This window comes from Phocoena sinus, chromosome 2 (assembly GCF_008692025.1).
Source record: "Phocoena sinus isolate mPhoSin1 chromosome 2, mPhoSin1.pri, whole genome shotgun sequence".
Classification (NCBI taxonomy): Eukaryota; Metazoa; Chordata; class Mammalia; order Artiodactyla; family Phocoenidae; genus Phocoena; species Phocoena sinus.
In genome coordinates, this window is record NC_045764.1 from 163,254,884 (window position 1) to 163,279,955 (window position 25,072).

Here is a 25,072-nt window from a genome sequence, read left to right on the forward strand (position 1 = left end):
CTATGAAATTTTAATCTCTGTCTGATGTGGATTTATACAGCCTTTTCATGCCCTAATTATTCTCAATGAGGTAGACTTCCAGTATTAGCATGGATAGTCAATCCATTTAGAAGAAACCCTCTGGGGAAAGAAAATTCAGCATACTACCAATAGGGAGACTCATTCATTGGATAAACCTTAATTTAACTGATCATTTAGTTTCAAATCTAGTAGAAAATGCAAAAATTATACAGTATTTCCTAATTGGTATTTCATAGTTTACAGATATTAGTGAATAAATAGATATGTTCCCAAATATATTTCTTAACTAAAGCATCTTCTCATTAACATAATTTCAGGAATACTCTTAACTTAATCTTCAATTGGCAGCAGTTCCTTACAAGTTTTAACTGTACTTAAGATGGATGAATTCCTTCTGAAATAAAAACAACCACCTCCTAAGTTCCATGTTTGGGAAGCAGTAGAGCATTGCGGTTAAAAACATGAGCTTTGGAGTGTGACTGACCTGGGTTCCCGCTCTGGCTCCATTTACTAGCTGTGTAACCTGGGGCAAGTTATTTAACCTCTCTAAGTCTCAGTTTCTTTATCTGTAAAATAGAGATAATAATAATATCTATTTCATAGGGCTGTTGTGAGGATTAAATGAGATAATGTAGGCTTAGCACAATGTCTGGCACTTAGTATGTGCTGAATAACTTTTAGCTATTATGTTTTTTATAAGCTTACATTTTAAAGTAGCACATTCTTATGAAGATCTGTGAAAATAAAATGCATGTACCCAAGACTTTTCTTATATGTTGCTTAAAGTAAGCAAAATTAAAAGCTTCAACTAGTAAAAGCTATGGGCATGATTTCTCCTTGTATGTAAGAGAATTTCCTCAGCCATGCAATACACTGCATTTAGAAAGGGCAATTTTAAAATTAAGAAGAAAACATCTATATTTAAAGTATACAGACATTTATAGTTAAACCATTGTGGATATCATAATACCTTTGGTAAATAATTCTAAAAAACAACTTTGTGGTTTGTTTCATAAAATATAATCTCCTGTGAAGTAAGCAAAGAGTATTATTCTCTTCCTTTTAAAAAGGAAAATGAAATTTTGATATGAGGACATTAAGGGACTTGAAAAATAACAGAAAAATGGGAAATGAATTAAGGTTCTGGAATTGCCAATCACTGCTACACAGTGCTTCTAAACCTAGAAACACATTGTTTCCCCAAATGAGAGGTTCGAGTTACATCTTTATAGATCTCTTACCGGACTCTAAACAGAAGGTATATTAATCTATGCTACTCAAAGAAGCTATTTCTCAGAGTTGAAAATAAAACATCTACTGGCTGTCATTTTCAAGTGACTAGAACAAAACATAATCTGTTTCTGTAAAATATAGATCTACAAAATTAATTTTAAGAATTAAAAAGCAGACAACTAAAATTCTTCTAAAAGTTAAAATAATTTTTAAAGTCTAATTTCACTATAAAACTTTTAAAGACTATAAATTAACTAAATCTGCAAAACTCAACTTCTTATCACTTCTTAAATATGTTTTAGGTACAACAAGTTCCATGAAAGCACCACAAAAGAGCTGTTGGCTTAATTTTTTAAAAATCGATGACTAGAAGTAAATAATAATTTGCGAATTGATTAGTAAGTGGAACAAAGATTACACCTTTTGTTATGAACTTTGATTTTATATAAAATAGCTCATATTATAAAAACTGCATCATTATTTTCAATTAAAAATATAATTTTGGGCTCCCCTGGTGGCGCAGTGGTTGCGAGTCCGCCTGCCAATGCAGGGGACACGGGTTCGTGCCCCAGTCTGGGAAGATCCCACATGCCGCGGAGCGGCTAGGCCCGTGAGCCATGGCTGCTGAGCCTGCGCGTCCGGAGCCTGTGCTCCGCAACGGGAGAGGCCACAACAGTGAGAGGCCCGCATACCGCAAAAAAAATAATAATAATTTTAATAGAAACTTTTAAAATAACTAAAAATTAAAATGTTTACAGCTCTACTTAGAGAAAGTGAATTTTCCTAAGATATCTTCCATCTTTCCTATTAACATATAATACCTGGAAAAGGGTTACATGTAAAATTTTCAAGAACAACCAGGTAATGTTCCACCGAGTCAGAATCACTTTGGCTATAATAGTAGTAATTAATTGAACTGAAAAGTTCTTGATACAATGAAATAAAAACTCATTATTATTTTTCTTATATATATCTACCACCCACCCCCTCTACCCACCTCCACCTTGAATAAATGCTTTTTGTCAAATGCTTTCCAATTTAATATTTACAGATTTATAATAATTTCTTATAGTACACACTTTAAAAACACAGTTTACAAAAAGAAAAAAAATTATCACATACCTGTCCATCTAAGTCAAATGCTAAGCAAGCTATACCATGTGTATGAACATCCTTTAGAACTGATATGGTCTGCACAGTGTATGAATCCCAAACACAGATATAAGGCTCTTTCCCAACTTGTCCTGTTGCCACCAATACTCGTTCAGGATGCAATGCAAGGCTGCAAAATAATAAACAGATTTAAAACTGCTTACAGAGCTGTTATATCAATGTGAAAATTAGACTTTAGTTACTTATTTACTTAAAATAATTTGGCCTTAAAATAACTTCCATAAAAATCCATCTTAAGAGTTACTACTTCAATGGTATATGTAATAAACAATTATGATAGACTTCATAATCTTGTAATATGATATAGTGTGTGTAAACTTTTCAAAAAAGAATTCTCACAAGTAGTCAACTGAACCACAGCAATGAATCAGTAGCAACCCTACCACATGCCAACTTCTCATCTGGTATTCATCTCATCTGTTTTAAGCCCTCTCTCCCATTTACTCTTTTATTGCATAAAGTTGGACCAAATGTTAGTGCCCAAAAATAGCACTGAGTAGCCCTCCTATTATAACATTAATATTAAATTACAAATCCCATTTAAAAAAACAGAAAGGTCACCCATAATTCACAGAAAGTAGTCTGTAAGTCTTTAAAAACAAGACAAAGACCAAACAGTTGGTAATGGTTTATGTACATCAGTAGAAGGGAAGCAATGAATATAAATTTCTCCTTGATAAATTATTCCACAAGTATATTTAGATGATCAAATTCTCCTTTGGGAGAAAAAAAAAATCACTCCAAGCATCAGGGTGGAAGACGAACTGAAAGAGGGAAAAGTTAGGAGGGCATTAAAACAGAATTAACAGATTTGATGTACAGAGTAACAGAAAGGGAACAGTCTAAGATGACTCTTGGGTTTTTGGCTTGGGCATCTGGATGGCCTGGAGTGGTATCATCAAGTCAGGGAATACTAAGTGAGAAATTATGGAGAGAAAAGGTAAGTGGGAATGGAAGGTTGGTTCAACATATTAAAATCAACCAAGGTAATAAGTATATCATATTAACAATAACACCCAAACCCCCACACATGTTCATCTCAATAGATGCGGAAAAAGCATTTGACAAAAATCTAACCTCTTTCATAGTAAAAAACACAACAAACTAGGAATTGAAGAGAATTTCCTCAACCTGAAAGGGCATCTATGAAAATGCACAGCTAATATCACATTTAACTGTGAAAGCCTGAAAGTTCCCGCTATAAGTACAGGAACAAGACAAGGATGTCAGCTCTTGCCACTTCCCTTCAACATGATACTGGATATTTTAGCCAGGACAATTAGGCAAGAAATAAAAGAGAGAAGTAAAACTATCTCTACTTGCAAATGACATAATCTCATACATAGGAAATCCTAAGGAAGCCACAAACAACAGAATAAATCCCAAGTAGAGCTAATAAATGAGTTCAGCAAGGCTGAAGGATATAAGATCAATATAAAAATACAAATTGTATTTCTATACACTAGCAACAATCTGAAAATTAAATCAAGAAAACAATTCCACTTATAACAGCATCAAAAAGAACAAAACACTTAGGAATAAATTAAACAAAAAGGTACAAGACTTATACACTAAAAACTACACAATACCATTAAAGAAATGTTAAGAAATCTAAATAAATGGAAAGAAATCTCGTGTTCTTGGAGGGCCATATTGTTAAGATGGTATTACTTCCTAAACTGGTCTACAGAGTCAACACAATCCCTGCCAAAACACTAGCTACCTTTCTTGAAGAAATTGACAAGCTGATTCTAAAACTCAGAACAGTAAAAACAATCTTGCAAAAGAACAAAATTGGAAGACTCACACATACCAATTTCAAAACTTACTACAAAACCACAGTAATCAAGACAGTATGGCACTGCCATAAAAACAGACATGCTGATCAATGGAACAGAATTGAGAGTCCAAAAGTAAACTGATATATTTATGGTCAATTGCCTTTCCATTAATAAGAAAGGTCTTTTCAATAGATGGTGCTGGACATCTGAATATCTAGAATGAATCTGGACCCATACCTCAAACCATATACAAAAATCCACTCAAAATATAAAAGCCAAAACATAGGCATAAATCTTACTTAATTTGGATGAAACAAAGGTGTCCTTAGATCTGACACCAAAAGCAGAAGTGATAAAAGAAAAAACAGATAACATGGACTTCATTAAAATTAAAAACTTCTGTGCTTCAAAGGACAACCATCAAGAACATAAAAACACAACCCACAGAATGGGAGAAAATATTTACAAAGCATATATCTGATAAAGGACTTGCATCCAGAATACAAAAACAAAAAAACAACCACTCAACAACAAAACCACAAACAACCCAATTTTTTATGTGGATAAAGGATTTGAATAAACATTTCCCCCAAGGAAATTACCAGTAATGAAACTCCCAACAAGCAAAAGCCCATCACCAGATAGCTTCACAGGTGACTTCTACCAAACATTTAGACGAGAGTTAACACCTATCCTTATCAAACTACTCCAAAGAACTGAAGAGGAAGGAATACTTCCTGAACTCATTCTATGAGGCCAGCATCACCCTGATAGCAAAACCAGACAAAGATATGACTAAACAAGAAAATTACAGTTCAATATCACGGATAAGCATAGATGCAAAATCTCCTTAACAAAATATTAGCAAACCATGATCAAGTGGGATTTATCCCAGCGATGCAAGGATTTTTCATTACCTGCAAATCAATCAGTGTGATACACCATATCAACAAAATGAAGAACAAAACCCATATGATCATTTCAAAAGATGCAGAAAAAGCTTTTGACAAAAATTGAACATCCATTTATGACAAAAACTCCCAGAAAGTGGGCATAGAGAGAACATACCTCAACATAATAAAGGCCAGATATGACAAACTGACAGATAATATTATACTCAATGGTAAAAGCTGAAAGCATTTCCCCTAACATCAGGAACAAGACAAGGATGCCCACTCTCACCACTTTTTTTTTTTTTTTTTTTTTTTTTTTTTTGCGGTATGCGGGCCTCTCACTGTTGTGGCCTCTCCCGTTGCGGACACGCAGGCTCCGGACGCGCAGGCTCCGGACGCGCAGGCTCCGGACGCGCAGGTTCAGCGGCCATGGTTCATGGGCCCAGCCGCTCCGCGGCATGTGGGATCTTCCCAGACCGGGGCACGAACCCGCGTCCCCTGCATCAGCAGGCGGACTCACAAACACTGTGCCACCAGGGAAGCCCTCACCACTTTTATTCAACATAGTAATGGAAGTCCTAGCCACAGCACTCAGACAAGAAAAAGAAATAAAAGGAATCCAAATTGGAAAATAAGAAGTAAAACTTCACTGTTTTCAGATGACATGATACTACACATGGAAAATATTAAAGATGCTACCAGAAAACTACTAGAGCTCATCAATGAATTCGATAAAGTTGCAGGATACAAATTAACATAAGAAACTTGTTGCATTTCTATACACTAACAACGAAGTATCAAATAGAGAAATTAAGGAAACAATCCCATTCATCATCACATCAAAAAGAATAAAATACCTAGGAATAAACCTACCTAAGTAGGTGAAAGACCTGTACTCAGAACTATAAAACAGTGATGAAAGAAACTGAAGATGACACAAATAGATAGAAAGAGATACCATGTTCATGGACTGGAAAAATCAATATTGTTAAAATGATTATACTATCCAAGGCATTCCACAGATTTAATGCAATTCCTATCAAAATACCAATGGCATTTTTCACAGAACTAGAACAAATAATTTTAAAATTTGTATGGAGACACAAAAGACCCCAAATAACCAAAACCATCTTGAGAAAGAATAGAGCTGGAGGAGTCAGACTCCCTGACTTAAAACTATAGTACAAGTTAAAGTAATCAAATCAGTATGGTACTGGCACAAAAACAGACATACAGATCAATGGAACAGAATAGAGAGCCCAGAAATAAACACATGCACTTATAGTCAGTTAATCTATGACAAAGGAGGCAAAAATATACAATGGAGAAAAGACAGTCTCTTCAATAAGTGGTGCTAGGAAAAACTGGACAGCTGCATGTAAAAGAATGAAATTAGAACATTCTCTAACACCATATACAAAATAAACTGAAATAGATTAAAGACCTAAATGTAAGACTAGATACCATAAAACTCCTAGAGAAAAACATAGGCAGAACACTATGACATAAATCACAGCAGTATATTTTTGGATCCATCTCCTAAAACAAAGGAAATAAAAGCAAAAATAAATAAACGGACTGTACACCTGAAACTAACACAACATTGTAAATCAACTGTATTCCAATAAAAAATTTTTTAATTAAATAAAAAAAGGAACCTAATTAAACTTAAAAGCTTTTGCACAGCACAGGAAACCACTGACAAAACAAAAAGACAACCTTCTGAATGGGTGAAAATATTTGCAAATTATATGACTGATAAGGGGATAATATCCAAAATATATAAACTTAACATTAAAATAAAACAAACAACCCCATCAAAATATGGGCAGAAGACCTGAATAGACATTTTTCCAAAGACGACATTCAGATGGCCAACAGACACGTGCAAAGATGCTCAACACTGTTAATCATCAGAGAAATGCAAATTAAAACCACAGTGAGGTATCACCTCATACTGGTCAGAATGGCTATCATCAAAAACAACACAACAGGGCTTCCCTGGTGGCACAGTGGTTGAGAGTCCGCCTGCTGATGCAGGGGACATGGGTTCGTGCCTCGGTCCGGGAAGATCCCACATGCTGCGGAGCGGCTGGGCCCAGGAGCCATGGCCGCTGAGCCTGCGCGTCTGGAGCCTGTGCTCTGCAACGGGAGAGGCCGCGGCAGTGAGAGACCTGCGTACCACAAAAAACAAACAAACAAACAAAACAACACAACAAATATCGGCAAGGATGTAGAGAAAAGGGAACCCTCGTACACTGTGGGTCAGAATGTAAATTGGTGCAGCCACTGTGGAAAACAGTTTGGTGGTTTCTCAAAAAACTACAAATAAACTACTGTATGACTCAGCAATTCTTCTCCTGGGTATATATCCAAAAAAACCAAAAACATTAATTCAAAAAGATACATGTACCCCAATGTTCACATAGCAGCGTTATTTACAATTGCCAAGATATGGAAGCAACCTAAGTGTCCATCAACAGAAGAGGTGTTTTACACACACACACACACACACACACACACAATGGAATACTACTCAGCCATAAAACAGAGTGAAATTTTGCCATTTGCAGCAACATGGATGGACTTGGAGGGCATTTTGCTAAGTGAAGTAAGTCAGACAAAGAAAGACAAATACTGACTGTATAAAATCACTTACATGCAGAATCTAAAAAATACAACAAACTAGTGAGTATAACAAAAAAGAAGCAGACTCACAGATATAGAGAACAATAGTGGTTGTTCTCTATATAGTGGTTACCAGAGGGGAGAGGGAGATGGGGAGGGGGAATATAAGGGTTGGGGATTAAAAGGTACAAACTATTAGGTATAAAATAAGCTACAAGACACGGGGAATATAGCCAATGCTTTATAATAACTATAGAATATAACCTTTAAAAACAAAACCCCATGAGTTCATACTGATACCTCCGATTTTATTTATTTATTTATTTATTTATTTAACATCTTTATTAGAGTATAATTGCTTTACAATGATGTGTTAGTTTCTGCTTTATAACAAAGTGAATCAGTTATACATATACATATGTCCCCATTTCTCTTCCCTCTTGCATCTCCCTCCCTCCCACCCTCCGTATCCCACCCCTCTAGGTGGTCACAAAGCACGGAGCTAACCTCCCTGTGCTATGTGGCTACTTCCCACTAGCTATCTATTTTACATTTGGTAGTGTATATAGGTCCATGCCACTCTCTCACTTTGTCCCAGCTTACCCTTCACCGTCCCTGTATCCTCAAGTCCATTCTCTAGCAGGTCTGCATCTTTATTCCCCGTCTTGCCCCGTCTTGCCCCTAGGTTCTTCTGACCATTTTTTTTCTTTTAGATTCCATATATGTGTGTTAGCATACGGTATTCGTTTTTCTCTTTCTGACTTACTTCACTCTGTATGACAGTCTCTAGGTCCATCCACCTCACTACAAATAACTCAGTTTTGTTCCTTTTTATGGCTGAGTAATATTCCATTGTATATATGTGCCACATCTTCTTTATCCATTCATCTGTTGATGGACACTTAGGTTGCTTCCATGTCCTGGCTATTGTAAATAGAGCTGCAATGAACATTGTGGTACATGACTCTTTTTGAACTATGGTTTTCTCAGGATATATGCCCAGTAGTGGGATTGCTGGGTCGTATGGTAGTTCCATTTTTAGTTTTTTAAGGAACCTCCATACTGTTCTCCATCGTGGTTGTATCAATTTACATTTGCACCAACAGTGCAAGAGGGTTCCCTTTTCTCCACACCCTCTCCAGCATTTATTGTTTGTAGATTTTTTGATGATGGCCATTCTGACTGCTGTGAGATGATATCTCAATACCTCCGATTTTAATCCAAAACCACAGGGTTCATTTAAGACCTCTCCTTTCCTTATTTACAGGCATACCTTGTTGTACTGTGCTTCATCGATAGTGCATTTTTTACACATTGAAGGTCTGTGGCAACCCTGTATCGTGTTAAGTCTATCAGTGCCATTTTTCCAACAGCATTTGCTCTCTTTGTGTCTCTGTATCACATTTTGGCAATTCTCATAATATTTCAAACTTTTTCATTATTATAATATTTGTTATGGTGGTCTGTGATCAGCAATCTTTGATATTACTACTATGACTCACTGAAGACTCAGATAATGGTTAGTGTTTTTAGCAATAAATTATTTTTAGATTAAGGTATGTACATTGTTTCTTTAGACACATGCTATCACAGACTTAGACTACAGTATAGTATAAACATAACTTTTATATGCACTGGGAACTAAAAAATTTGTATGACTAACTCTGTTGCTGTTTTCGATTTAGCAGTGCTCTGGAACTGAACCTGCAGTATCTCTGAAGTATACCTGTATAATTTCTTCCTCCAAGAGTGGAAGGCTTATTAGGCTCTCATAATCTGAAGTCTATTTATTTATTTAATTTTAGTATATATAAAGCTGTTTCAGAATTGCTAGCCCTGTGAGAAACAAGTTTACTAACCAGATTATAGCATTATCTACAGTTATCTTTGTCTTCATTCTTAGAGTATCCAGTCCAGATACTTTTTCAGATTTTTAGGCTAAGCTTCTCTCTGTAAAGCCCAGCAGTGGAGAGGAGAAAGCTTGTGAAACTGTGATTGGAATTTGTTTTTCTATTTTTACTTATAGTTATTTTTTCAGTTTTGGTATTCTCTGTTTAAATAATGGTGAGACTAGGGTTTTGCATAGAAACATCATAGTTGTGAGGTGAATTCTGCATTGTTTAGGGAAAAGATTCTGCGAGGTTACTACATACCTGCCTCTGTCCTCAGTTACCTGGAAGTTTGAAAAGTTTTAAATTTAATGAGGCTCAATTCATAATTTTCCTTTCTGGAAGTCACACTTTTTATGCCCTATTTCCTATACTTCTTCTCAGAAATATTATAGTGTTAGCTTTTACATTTAAGATATATGGCTCAATTTGAGTTAAATTCTGTATATGATGAAATATAGCTAAGGTTCACTTTGTTCCACATATGGATATTTAACTGTTTTCAACATTACTTGTTGAAAAGACTATTTTTTGAGCATATTTTATATGCTCACAGAAATCATCCAGTAGAAAAATCATCAAAAACATTGATACAGGAGACAGGGAGAATTTCTGGAACAGGGAAAAAAGGGTGGGATTTGTGCACAAGTGGAGGGATTAATGTGAGGAAGGAGCTGCATGTATTGCTGATGGATGGGTGGAATCTGAAAGTTTTCTTCTGATAGCTCCAAGTTTCTTAACGAGAAAGAAAGTAGGAGTGTTTCTCCAATAATCTTGAAGTTAACTTAATATCTTAGAGTTAAGTTTTATCCCACACATTGCCTACTAAATTGCAGAACATATAGGGGTACTCAACAATGCTACAGATTGATCTGGGAGAAAGATGACAGAAGTAACCATTTCAAGGCATATTCCTAGCCTAAAACATAGGTGACTACCCATCCATATTGTGACATCATCATTTGAAATACATGGAAAGAACAGATTCTCTTTTAAGTTCCTTTTCCTATTACTATTCCTGAATATTAGAAATTAGGTAAGAGCACTGTCATCAGATCCGACAATCACAAGTTATTTTAAGCATTTAATCTCTAAATTTATCATAACTATAAAGTAGTAACACAATAAACAAACATAAAGGGGGCTGTCTCCTTCAAGACAGTTATCTTCATATATTTCCCTTCTTATACACAATTGTGCATCAGTTTCTTTAAATTTATGCTCACAAATCTTAAATGTGCATTTTTATACTGTAACATAATCCTTTTAAACCCTTAGCTGATAAATTTTGCGTTTTCCTCTCAACCTCCAAGCTCCTCATGAGCACAGTCCTCCATCAACTTCCTCCTTTGCAGCTGATAAAGCTGCCCTGTACTCAATGAATATAGATGGAATTAGAGAAGATTACTTTGCCCTCAACAAATGCACTAACCTAAGTGCAACTGTTACAGCTGACTCTGCCCTCCCTCTTGTAAAATGGAAGAAACATCTCTAACCCACACACTCTGAACTTGTGCTCTGGATCCCGTTCTCTTTACTTTCAAGTAAAAGAAACTTATTTACTTTATTCCTAGAACTATATTTTCTGGAATTATTGCTTCCTCACAACTGAGTCATTCCTATTAACACTCAAATATACTTAGTGAAAAACACTCCCTTAACCCTTCACAGTAAAACTCCTCAAAAGAGTTGTCTCAATTTTTCCACTCCCTTTACTTTCTCCACATATTCCAACTAAGCTTCCACCACTTCTCCTTCACTAAAATAGCTGTTTTCAAGGTCATGTGTAACCCTGTCAAATCTAATGGTCAACTGTATGTCCTTATCTTCCAACACTTTTCAACGGTATTTAACACAAATGACCACTCTTTCCTTTTTAGAAACACTTTCCTCTCTAGGCTTTCCTGATTCCATAATCTATTAACCCACCCTTCTCTGTCTCGTTTGCTAAGCCCTATCTTCCACACCCAACCTCTCAATGCTAAAGTGTCTGAGGGCCTTGTCTTGGCTGTCTTCCCTTCCCTTCCCAGCTGATTTCATCCAATCCCATGACTTTAAAAGCACATATATAGTGATAGTGCTAACACCCAAATCTATATCTCCAGCCAAGAGCAACAGATGTGTCATGGGCAACTCACATTTAACACATCCAGCATTTTTTTCCTCCTTAATTACCCCCCAATCCACTTCTCATCTTAGTAAATGGCATCACTATCCACTCAGTTGCTCAGACCAAGAATCTAAATTTAATTTTCACCACCTCCCTCTTTCTTATTATTCATCCCACACATTCCATTAGCCTGTCCTATTGACTCTATCATCACCCTCATCTTCTCTGCTACAACCCTAATCTGAGCCACCTGCCCTTCTTCCTCTATTGCTCCCCTTTAGGGTCTTCTTAACATAGCCAGAGTGATCTTTTAAAAGAATATAAATTTCACCTAGTTAAAATCCCCCAACAGCTTCCTATTACAATTAGACTAAAATCCAAACTATCTAACTTGGCACTTACAAGGCTCTACGAGATATACCCTCACCTACTTCTCGAACCTCAATTTCTACTATTCTCCCTTTTGTTCACCACACTCCAGCCACACCGGCCTTTCTGTCCCTTGAAAAGGCCAAACTCATTATATTCGCAAGGTCTTTGTCTAGAATGATCTCCCAAATCTTGCTTCATTCATATCATTCATGCTTCAGGTCAATGTAACTTGCTTAGAGAAACCTTCCTAGTCATCCTAACATATTCTACTCCATTACCCTATTTTATATGTAGTTATCGCTGTCTAAAATTACTATCGTGCACTTATTATCTTACTCTCCTCCACTAGAATGTGTACTTCATTAGGACAGAGGATTCCCCTTTTTCTTCATATTATACCCTAAGCGCCTCGAACAATAATGAGCACACAGCAGGTATTCAATCAGTATTTGTTAACTGAATTTCCAAAGGAGCTGCTAGTGTTAAAAGAAATTTTTAAAAATGAAATAATCCTCAATACAGAAAAATCCTTATGTAGCTTTTTGTTCTTGAATCCTTATTTATAACAGTAAAAATCTAAAAACCACCTAAATGTCCAACATTTAGAAATGGTTAAATAATTATAGTACAATCACAGGATGGACTCTCATGCAGTCATTAAAAATGTGATTTTTCACAGTACTGGAGAAAAGTTATGCTATAATGTTAAATAAAAAGCACAGAATCCAAGATTTTACATATAATGTAATCTTAATTACTTTAGAATACATGTATCAGACACAATCTGCCAAATTCTCACAAGAAGAAATCAATGATCTCAATAGGCCTGTATCTATAAGTTGAATCAATAATTAATAACCTTGAAAACAGAAAGCATCAGGCTCAGATGGGTTCACTGGTAAATCCTACCAAACATTTAAGGAAGAAATTATACCAATTCTCTACGATCTCTTTCAGAGAACAAAAGCAGGGGGAATGCTTCCTAACTCATTATATGTGGCCAGCATTACCCTAATACTAAAACCAGATAAAGACATCACAAGAAAAGAAAACTACATATCAGTACTTCTCATAAACATAGATGCAAAAATCTTCAACAAAATATTAGTAAATCGAATTTTAAAAAGTATAAAAAGAATTATACACGACAACTATGTGGAATTTATCCCAGGTATGATTAAAAAATCAATTGATGTGGTCCATCATATCGATGGACTAAAATAAAAATCACACAATCATATCAACATAGGCAGAAAAGGCATCTGACAAATGCCAATACCCACTCGTGATAAAAACTCAAGGGGAACCAGGAATACAGGAGAACTTCACATCAACCTTATGAAGAGTATCTACAAAAACCCCACAGCTAACATCATATTTCATGGTGAGAAACTCTTTCCCACAAAGATCAGGTGAAAGTCATGAATGCCCCCTTTTACCACTCCTTTTCAGTACTGTGCTGGAAGGCCTTGTTAATGCAATAATGCAAGAAAAGGAAATAAAACGTATACCGACTGGGAAGGAAGAATAAAACAGTCTTTGTTCGCAGATGACATGATCATCTATGTAAAAAAAATGCAAAAGGATGAGCCAAAAGAAGGTTGCAGGACACAAAGTTAATATACAAAGTTAACTGCTATCCTATACACTGAGAGTGAACAAATGGAATTTGAAATTTAAAATGCAATACCAGACTCCCTCTTGGGAGAGCACTGGAATCACAACTAACTGCTGAACAATCATCAACAGGAGGACACTGGAATTCATGAAAAACATGCCCCACATCCAAGGACAGGGGAGAAGCAGCAGTGAGATAGTAAGAAGGGTGCAACCACAATAAAATCAAATCCCATGGCTGCTAGGTGGGTGACTCACAAACTGGAGAACATTTATACCACAGAGGTCCACCCACTGTAGTGAAGGTTCTGAGCCCCATGTCAGGCTTCCCAACCTGGAGGTCCAGCAACAGGAGGGGGAATTCCTAGAGAATCAGACTTTGAAGGTTGGTGGGATTTGATTGCAGGACTTCGACAGGACTTGGGGAAGCAGGGACTCCACTCTTGGAGGACACGCACAAAGTAGTGTGTGCATCAGGACCCAGGGAAGGGAGTGGTGACCCCATGGGAGACTGAACCAGACCTACTTTCTAGTGTTGGAGGGTCTCCTGCAGAGGTGGGGGGAGGCTGTGGTGCACTGCAGGGACAAGGACGCTGGCAGCGTAAGTTCTGGAAAGTACTCCTTGGCGTGAGCCCGCCCAGAGTCTGCCATTAGCCCCACCAAAGAGTGGGTAGGCTTCAGGGCTGGGTCACCTCAGGCCAAACAACCAACAGGGAGGGAACCCAGTCACACCCATCAGCAGAAAAGTGGATTAAAGTTTTACTGAGCTCTGCCCAACAGAGCAACACCCAGCTCTGCCCACCAACACTTCTCCAATCAGGAAGCTTGCACAAGCCTCTTAGAGAGCCTCATCCACCAGAAGGCAGACAGCAGAAGCAAGAAGAACTACAATTCTTCAGCCTGTGGAATAAAAACCACAATCACAGAAAGACAGACAAAATGAAAAGGTAGAGGACTATGTCCCAGATGAGGGAACAAGATAAAACCCCAGAAAAACAACGAAATGAAGCAGAGATAGGCAACCTTCCAGAAAAAGAACTCAGAATAATGACAGTGAAGATGATCCAGGACCTCGGAAAAAGAATGGAGGAAAAGACCGAGAAGATGCAAGAAATGTTTAACAAAGACCTAGAAGAATTAAAGAACAAACACCTAGAAGAATTAAAGAACAAACAAACAGAGATGAACAGTAACTGAAATGAAAAATACACTAGAAGGAATCAATAGCAGAATAACTGAGGCAGAACGGATAAGTGACCTGGAAAACAGAATGGTGGAATTCACTGCCCTGGAAGAGGAGAAAGAAAAAAGAATGAAAAGAAATGAAGACAGCTTAAGAGATCTCTGGGACAACATTAAATGCACCAACATTCGCATTATAGGGGTCCCAGAAGGAGATGAGAGAGAGAAAGGACCCGAGAAAATATGTGAAGAGATTACAGTCGAAAACTCCGCTAACATGGGAAAGGAAATAGCCACCCAAGTCCAGGAAGTGCAGAGAGTCCCAAGCAGGATAAACCCAAGGAGAAACATGCGGAGACACGCAGTAATCAAACTGACAAAAATTAAAGACAAAGAAAAATTATTAAAAGCAACAAGGGAAAAATGACAAGTAACATACAACACATGACAAATAACATACAAACATACATTTGTCATATAAAAATGACAAATAACATACAACAGCTGATTTCTCAGCAGAAACTCTACAAGCCAGAAGGGAGTGGCATGATTTATCTAAAGTGATGAAAGGGAAGAACCTACAAGCAAGATTACTCTACCTGGCAAGGATCTCATTCAGAGTTGACAGAGAAATCAAAGGCTTTACAGACAAGCAAAAGCTAAGGGAATTCAGCACCACCAAACCAGCTCTACAAAAAATGCGAAAGGAACTTCTTCTCTAAAGGGGAAACACAAAAGAAGAAAAGAACCTATAAAAACAAACCTGAAACAATTAAGAAAATGGTAATAGGAACATACATATCAATAATTACCTTAAACGTAAATGGATTAAATGCTCCAACCAAAAGACAGAGGCTTGTTGAATGGATACAAAAACAAGACCCATATATATGCTGTCTACAGGAGACCTAGGGACATATACAGAATGAAAGTGAGGGGATGGAAAAAGATATTCCATGCAAATGGAAATCAAAAGAAAGCTGGAGTAGCAATACTCATATCAGATAAAATAGACTTTAAAATAAAGAATGTTACAAGAGACAAGGAAGGACACTACATAATGATCAAGGGATCAATCCAAGAAGAAGATATAACAGTTATAAATATATATGCACCCAACACAGGAGCACCTCAATACATAAGGCAAATGCTAACAGCTATAAAAGAGGAAATCAACAGTAAAACAATAATAGTAGGGGGGTGAGCAGACGAGCCTTTCGAGCTGGGCTTTCTAGCTTTTTCGGACCCCATGATATGCCAGCAGCTGTTTTACAAATGATGTGTTCTTATATTTAAGGTGGATCTCTGATCCCAAAGAAGAGGGGGACCTTGAAGATGGCGGAAGAGTAAGACGCGGAGATCGCCTTCCTCCCCACGGATACACCAGAAATACATCTACACGGGGAACAACTCCTACAGAACACCTACTGAAGGCTGGCAGAAGACCTCAGACCTCCCAAAAGGCAAGAAACTCCCCACGTACCTGGGTAGGGCAAAAGAAAAAAAGAAAAAACAGAGACAAAAGAATAAGGACGGCACCTGCACCAGTGGGAGGGAGCTGTGAAGGAGGAAAAGTTTGCACACACTAGGAAGCCCCTTCATGGGCGGAGACTGCGGGAGGTGGAGGGGGGGAGCTTCGGGACCGCGGAGGAGTGCACAGCGACGGGTGCGGAGGGCAAAGCGGGGAGATTCCCGCACAGAGGATCGGTGCCGACCAGCACTCACCAGCCCGAGAGGCTTGTCTGCTCGCCCGCCAGGGCGGGAGGGGCTGCGAGCTGAGGCTCGGGTTTTGGTTCCCGACCGAGCGCAGGGAGAGGACTGGGGTTGGCGGCTTGAACATAGCCTGAAGGGGTTAGTGCACCACGACTAGCCGGGAGGGAGTTCGGGGAAAAGCGTGCACCTGCCGAAGAGGCAAGAGACTTTTTCTTCCCTCTTTGTTTCCTGGTGCACGAGGAGAGGGGTTTAAGAGCGCTGCTTAAAGGAACTCCAGAGACGGGCGCGAGCCGCGGCTAAAACCGCGAACCCCAGAGACGGGCGGGAGACGCTAAGGCTGCTGCTGCCGCCACCAACGGGCCTGTGTGCGAGAACAGGTCACTCTCCGCGCCCCTCTTCCGTGGAGCCTGTGCAGCCCGCCACTGCCAGGTTCCCGGGATCCAGGGACAACTTCCCCGGGAGTACGCACGGCGGGCCTCAGGCTGGTGCAACGTCACGCCGGCCTCTGCCGCAACGTCACGCCGCCTCTGACGCCACAGGCCCGCCCCACACGCAGTGCCCCTCCTTCCCCCCCCCAACCCCCGGCCTGAGTGAGCTGGAGCCCCCGAATCAGCGGCGCCTTTAACCCTGTCCTGTCTGAGCAAAAAACAGACGCCCTCCAGCGACCTACACGCAGAGGCAGGGCCAAATCCAAAGCTGGGCTCCTGTGAGCTGTGAGAACAAAGAAGAGAAAGGGAAATCTCTCCCAACAGCCTCAGAAGCAGCGGATTAAAGCTCCACAATCAACTTGATATACCCTGCACCTGTGGAATACCTGAATAGACAAGGAATGATCCCAAATTGAAGAGGTGGAATTTAGGAGCGAGATCTATGATTTTTTTCCCTTTTCCTCTTTTTGTGAATGTGTACGTGTATGCTTCTGTGTGAGATCTTGTCTGTATACTCTTGCTTCCACCATTTGTCCTAGGGCTCTATCCGTCCATGGTTTTTTTAAATTTTTTTCTTAATAATTAATTTTAATTGTAATAACTTTATTATACTTTACCTTCATTCTTTCTTTCTTTCCTTCCTTCCTTCCCTCCTTTAGACAATGAATCAACCCAAATTGAGGAGGTGGTCTCTGAGAGCAAGATTTATGATTTTTCCCCCTTTACCTCTTTTTGTGAAGGTGTATGTGTATGCTTCTGTGTACGATTTTCTCTGTATAGCTTTGCTTCCAACATTTGTCCTAAGGTTCTATCCGTCCCTTTTTTTTTTCTAAATATTTTTTAATTCAATAACTATACTATACTTTATTTTTACTGTATCTTCTTTCTTTCTTTTTTCCTTCTTTCCCTCATTCCTTCCCTCCTTCCTTCCTCCCTCCCTCACTCCCTCCCTTTCTTTCCTTCTTTGCTTCTTACTTCCTTCCTTCCTTTCCTCCTTTCCTTCTTTCTTTACTCATACTTCTACTAATTCTCTCTACTTTTTCTCCCTTTTATTCTGAGCTGTGTGGATGAAAGGCTCCTGGTGCTCCAGCCAGGAGTCAGGGCTCTGCCTCTGAGGTAGGAGAGCCAACTTCAGGACACTGGTCAACAAGAGACCTCCCAGCTCCACATAGTATTAAACGGCAGAAATCTCCCAGAGACCTCCATCTTAACACCAGCACCCAGCTTCACTCAACGACCAGCAAGCCACAGTGCTGGACAACCTATGCCAAACAACTAGCAAAACAGGAACACAACCCCACCCATTAGCAGAGAGGCTGCCTAAAATCAGAATAAGGCCACAGACACCCCAAAACACACCACCAGACGTGAACCTGCCCACTAGAGAGACAAGATCCAGCCTCATCCACCACAACACAGGCACTAGTCCCCTCCACCAGGAAGCCTACACAACCCACTGAAACAACCTTAGCCACTGGAGACAGACATCAAAAACAACGGGAACTACGAACGTGCAGCCTGCAAAAAGGAGACCCCCAAACACAGTAAGATAAGCAAAATGAGAAGACAGAAAAACACACAGCAGATGAAGGAGCAAGATAAAAATGCACCAGACCTAACAAATGAAGAGGAAATAGGCAGTCTACCTGAAAAAGAATTCAGAATAATGATAGTAAGGATGATCCGAAATCTTGGAAGTAGAATGGACAAAATGTAAGAAACAGTTAACAAGGACCTAGAAGAAATAAAGATGAAACAAGCAACGATGAACAATGCAATACATGAAATCCTACTCTAGATAGGATCAATAGCAGAATAACTGAGGCAGAAGAACGGATAAGTGACCTGGAAGATAAAGTAGTGGAAATAACTACTGCAGAGCAGAATAAAGAAAAAAGAATGAAAAGAACTGAGGACAGTCTCAGAGACCTCTGGGACAACATTAAACGCACCAACATTCGAATTATAGGGGTTCCAGAAGAAGAAGAGAAAAAGAAAGGGACTGAGAAAATATTTGAAGAGATTATAGTTGAAAACTTCCCTAATATGGGAAAGGAAATAGTTAATCAAGTCCAGGAAGCACAGAGAGTCCCATACAGGATAAATACAAGGAGAAATACACCAAGACACATATTAATCAAACTGTCAAAAATTAAATACAAAGAAAGCATATTAAAAGCAGCAAGGGAAAAACAACAAATAACACACAAGGGAATCCCCATAAGGTTAACAGCTGATCTCTCAGCAGAAACCCTACAAGCCAGAAGGGAGTGGCAGGACATACTGAAAGTGATGAAGGAGAAAAACCTGCAACCAAGACTACTCTACCCAGCAAGGATCTCATTCAGATTTGATGGAGAAATTAAAACCTTTACAGACAAGCAAAAGCTGAGAGAGTTCAGCACCACCAAACCAGCTTTACAACAAATGCTAAAGGAACTTCTCTAGACAAGAAACACAAGAGAAGGAAACAACCTATAATAACGAACCCAAAACAGTATAGAAAATGGGAATAGGAACATACATATCGATAATTACCTTAAATGTAAATGGACTAAATGCTCCCACCAAAAGACAGAGATTGGCTGAATGGATACAAAAACAAGACCCTTATATATGCTGTCTACAAGAGACCCACTTCAGACCTAGAGACACATACAGACTGAAAGTAAGGGGATGGAAAAAGATATTCCATGCAAATGGAAACCAAAAGAAAGCTGGAGTAGCAATTCTCATATCAGACAAAACAGACTTTAAAATAAGGACTATTAAAAGAGACAAAGAAGGACACTACATAATGATCAAGGGATCGATCCAAGAAGAAGATATAACAATTGTAAATATTTATGCACCCAACATAGGAGCACCTCAATATATAAGGCAAATACTAACAGCCATAAAAGGGGAGATCGACAGTAACACATTCATAGTAGGGGACTTTAACACCCCACTTTCACCCATGGACAGATCATCCAAAATGAAAATAAATAAGGAAACACAAGCTTTAAATTATACATTAAACAAGATGGACTTAATTGATATTTATAGGACACTCCATCCAAAAACAACAGAATACACATTTTTCTCAAGTGCTCATGGGACATTCTCCAGGATAGATCATATCTTGGGTCACAAATCAAGCCTTGGTAAATTTAAGAAAATTGAAATTGTATCAAGTATCTTTTCTGACCACAACACCATGAGACTAGAAGATATCAATTACAGGAAAAGATCTGTAAAAAATACAAACACATGAGGGCTAAACAATACACTACTTAATAATGAAGTGATCACTGAAGAAATCAAAGAGGAAATAAAAAAATACCTAGAAACAAATGACAATGGAGACACAACGACCCAAAACCTATGGGATGCAGCAAAAGCAGTTCTAAGGGGGAAGTTTATAGCAATACAAGCCCACCTTAAGAAGCAGGAAACATCTCGAATAAACAACCTGACCTTGCACCTCAAGCAATTAGAGAAAGAAGAACAAAAAACCCCAAAGCTAGAAGAAAGAAAGAAATCATAAAAATCAGATCAGGAATAAATGAAAAAGAAATGAAGGAAACGGTAGCAAAGATCAATAAAACTAAAAGCTGGTTCTTTGAGAAGATAAACAAAATAGATAAACCACTAGCCAGACTCATCAAGAAAAAAAGGGAGAAGACTCAAATCAATAGAATTAGAAATGAGAAAGGAGAAGTAACAACTGACACTGCAGAAATAAAAAAAATCATGAGAGATTACCACAAGCAACTCTATGCCAATAAAATGGACAATCTGGAAGAAATGGACAAATTCTTAGAAATGCACAACCTGCCAAGACTGAATCAGGAAGAAATAGAAAATATGAACAGACCAATCACAAGCACTGAAATTGAAACTGTGATTAAAAATCTTCCAACAAACAAAAGCCCAGGACCAGATGGCTTCACAGGTGAATTCTATCAAACGTTTAGAGAAGAGCTAACACCTATCCTTCTCAAACTCTTCCAAAGTATAGCAGAGGGAGGAACACTCCCAAATTCCTTCTACGAGGCCACCATCACCTTGATACCAAAACCAGACAAGGATGTCACAAAGAAAGAAAACTACAGGCCAATATCACTGATGAACATAGATGCAAAAATCCTCAACAAAATACTAGCAAACAGAATCCAACAGCACATTAAAAGGATCATACACCATGATCAAGTGGGGTTTATTCCAGGAATGCAAGGATTCTTCAATATACGCAAATCTATCAATGTGATAAACTATATTAACAAATTGAAGGAGAAAAACCATATGATCATCTCAATAGATGCAGAGAAAGCTTTCGACAAAATTCAACACCCACTTATGATAAAAACCCTGCAGAAAGTAGGCATAGAGGGAACTTTCCTCAACATAATAAAGGCCATATATGACAAGCCCACAGCAAACATCATCCTCAATGGTGAAAAACTGAAAGCATTTCCACTATGATCAGGAACAAGACAAGGTTGCCCACTCTCACCACTCTTATTCAACATAGTTTTGGAAGTTTTAGCCACAGCAATCAGAGAAGAAAAGGAAATAAAAGGAATCCAAATCGGAAAAGAAGAAGTAAAGCTGTCACTCTTTGCAGATGACATGATACTATACATAGAGAATCCTAAAGATGCTACTAGAAAACTACTAGAGCTAATCAATGAATTTGGTAAAGTAGCAGGATACAAAATTAATGCACAGAAATCTCTGGCATTCCTATATACTAATGATGAAAAATCTGAAAGTGAAATCAAGAAAACACTCCCATTTACCATTGCAACAAAAAGAATAAAATATCTAGGAATAAACCTACCTAAGGAGAAAAAAGACCTGTATGCAGAAAATTATAAGACACTGATGAAAGAAATTAAAGATGATACAAATAGATGGAGAGATATACCATGTTCTTGGATGGGAAGAATCAACATTGTGAAAATGACTCTACTACCCAAAGCAATCTACAGATTCAATGCAATCCCTATCAAACTACCACTGGCATTTTTCACAGAACTAGAACAAAAAATTTCGCAATTTGTATGGAAACACAAAAGACCCCGAATAGCCAAAGCAATCTTGAGAACGAAAAAAGGAGCTGGAGGAATCAGGCTCCCTGACTTCAGACTATACTACAAAGCTACAGTAATCAAGACAGTATGGAATGGCACAAAAACAGAAAGATAGATCAATGGAACAGGATAGAAAGCCCAGAGATAAACCCACGCACATATGGACACCTTATCTTTGATAAAGGTGGCAGGAATGTACAGTGGAGAAAGGACAGCCTCTTCAATAAATGGTGCTGGGAAAACTGGACAGGTACATGTAAAAGTATGAGATTAGATCACTCCCTAACACCATACACAAAAATAAGCTCAAAATGGATTAAAGACCTAAATGTAAGGCCAGAAACTATCAAACTCTTAGAGGAAAACATAGGCAGAACACTCTTATGACATAAATCACAGCAAGATCCTTTCTGACCCACCTCCTAGAGTAATGGAAATAAAAACAAAAATAAACAAATGGAACCTAATGAAACTTCAAAGCTTTTGCACAGCAAAGGAAACCATAATCAAGACCCAAAGACAACCCTCAGAATGGGAGAAAATATTTGCAGATGAAGCAACTGACAAAGGATTAATCTACAAAATTTACAAGCAGCTCATGCAGCTCAATAACAAAAAAATAAGCAACCCAATCCAAAAATGGGCAGAAGACCTAAACAGACATTTCTCCAAAGAAGATATACAGAATGCCAACAAACACATGAAAGAATCTTCAACATCATTAATCATTAGAGAAATGCAAATCAAAACTACAATGAGATATCATCTCACACCAGTCAGAATGGCCATCATCAAAAAATCTACAAACAATAAATGCTGGAGAGGGTGTGGAGAAAAGGGAACACTCTTGCACTGCTGGTGGGAATGTGAATTGGTTCAGCCACTATGGAGAACAGTATGGAGGTTCCTTAAAAAACTACAAATAGAATTACCATATGACCCAGCAATCCCACTACTGGGCATATACCCTGAGGAAACCAAAATTCAAAAAGAGTCATATACCAAAATGTTCACTGCAGCTCTATTTACAATAGCCCAGAGATGGAAACAATCTAAGCGCCCATCATCGGATGAATGGATAAAGAAGATGTGGCACATATATACAATGGAATATTACTCAGCCTTAAAAAGAAATGAAATTGAGCTATTTGTAATGAGATGGATAGACCTAGAGTCTGTCATTCAGAGTGAAGTAAGTCAGAAAGAAAAAGACAAATACCATATGCTAACACATATATATGGAATTTAAGGGGGAAAAAAATGTCATGAAGAACCTAGGGGTAAGACAGGAATAAAGACGCAGACCTACTGGAGAACGGACTTGAGGATATGGGGAGGGGGAAGGGTGAGTTTTGACAGGGCGAGAGAGAGTCATGGACATATACACACTAACAAACGTAGTAAGGTAGATAGGGGGAAGCAGCCGCAAGGCACAGGGATATTAGCTCGGGGCTTTGTGACAGCCTGGAGGGGTGGGATGAGGAGAGTGGGAGGGAGGGAGACACAAGAGGGAAGATATATGGGAACATATGTATATGTATAGCTGATTCACTTTGTTTTAAAGCAGAAACTAACACACCATTGTAAAGCAATTATACCCCAATAAAGATGTTTAAAAAAAAAATAGTTTCTAACAAAGAGTTTAAAAATATAAAGAAAAACCAAGCAGAGCTGAAGAATACAATAACTGAAATGGAGAAATACACTAGAAGGAATCAACAGATTAAATGATACAGTGGAATGGATCTGTGAGCTGGCAGACAAAGTAGTGGAAATCACTTAAGCTGAACAGAAGAAAGAATAAAAAGAAATGAGGACAGCTTAAGAGACCTCTGAGACATCAAGCATACTAACGTTTGAATTATAGGGGTCCCAGAAGAAGAAAGAGAGAAAGTGGCAGGGAACATATTTGAAGATATAATAGCTGAAAACTTCCCTAACCTGGAGAAGGAAACAGACATCCAGGTCCAGGAAGCACAGAGAGTCCCACAGAGAATCAATCCAAAGAGGACCACACCAAGACATAAAAATTAAAGACAGAGAATGTTAAAAGAAGCATGGGAAAAGTAGCAATTTAAGTACAAGGGAACTCCCATAAGGCTATCAGCTGCCCTTTCAGCAGAAACTCTGTAGGCCAGGAGGGAGGGGCATGATACATTTAAAGTGATGAAAGGGATAAATCTACAACCAAGTATACTCGACCTGGTAAAGCTTGTGTTCAGATTTTATGGAGAGACCAAAAGTTTTATGGACAAGCAAAAGCTAAAAGAGTTCAGCGCCACTAAACCAGCTTTACAAGAAATGTTAAAGGGACAACTCTAAGTGAAAAAGAAAAGGCTACAACTAGAAAGATGAAAATTGTGAAAGGAAAAAATCTCACTGGTAAAGACAAATATACAGTAAAGGTAGTAAATCAGCCATAGTAAGAAGATTAAAAGACAGAAGTCATAAAATCTTCTATATCTGCAATAAGTAGTTAAGGGATACACAAAAGATATAAAACAAAAGATGTAAAATATGATGTCAAAAACAGTAAACAGGGCTTCCCTGGTGGCTCAGTGGTTGAGAGTCCGCCTGCCAATGCAGGGGACATGGGTTCGTGCCCCGGTCCGGGAAGATCCCACATGCCACAGAGTGGCTGGGCCCGTGAGCCATGGCTGCTGGGCCTGTGCATCTGGAGCGACGGGAGAGGCCACAGCAGTGAGAGGCCCACGTACCGCAAAAAAAAAAAAAAAAAAAAAAAAAAAAAAAAAAAAACAGTAAACATGCGGAGGGAGGGTAAAAATGCAGGGTTGTTAAAATGAGTTTGAACTTAAGAGATCAGTAACTTCAAGTAATCATACATACACATGCACGCACACACACACATGCACAGAATGCTATGTACAGTGTGGGGAATATAGTCAATAACTATGTAGTATCTTTGTGTGGTGACACATATTAACTAGACTTAT

General features: G+C 38.4%; 1 protein-coding gene across 3 annotated transcripts in view; it reads right to left on the bottom strand.

Annotated features, from left to right (window-relative positions):
• The window catches only part of EML5 (EMAP like 5), a 172,045-nt gene that overhangs the window by 135,337 nt on the left and 11,636 nt on the right, over positions 1–25,072 (bottom strand). For all 3 annotated transcript variants that reach the window (XM_032621288.1, XM_032621290.1, XM_032621289.1), the window contains exon 2: positions 2,377–2,536. In XM_032621288.1, the coding sequence (XP_032477179.1) occupies positions 2,377–2,536 (160 nt within the window). The remainder of the gene's footprint in view (positions 1–2,376; positions 2,537–25,072) is intronic.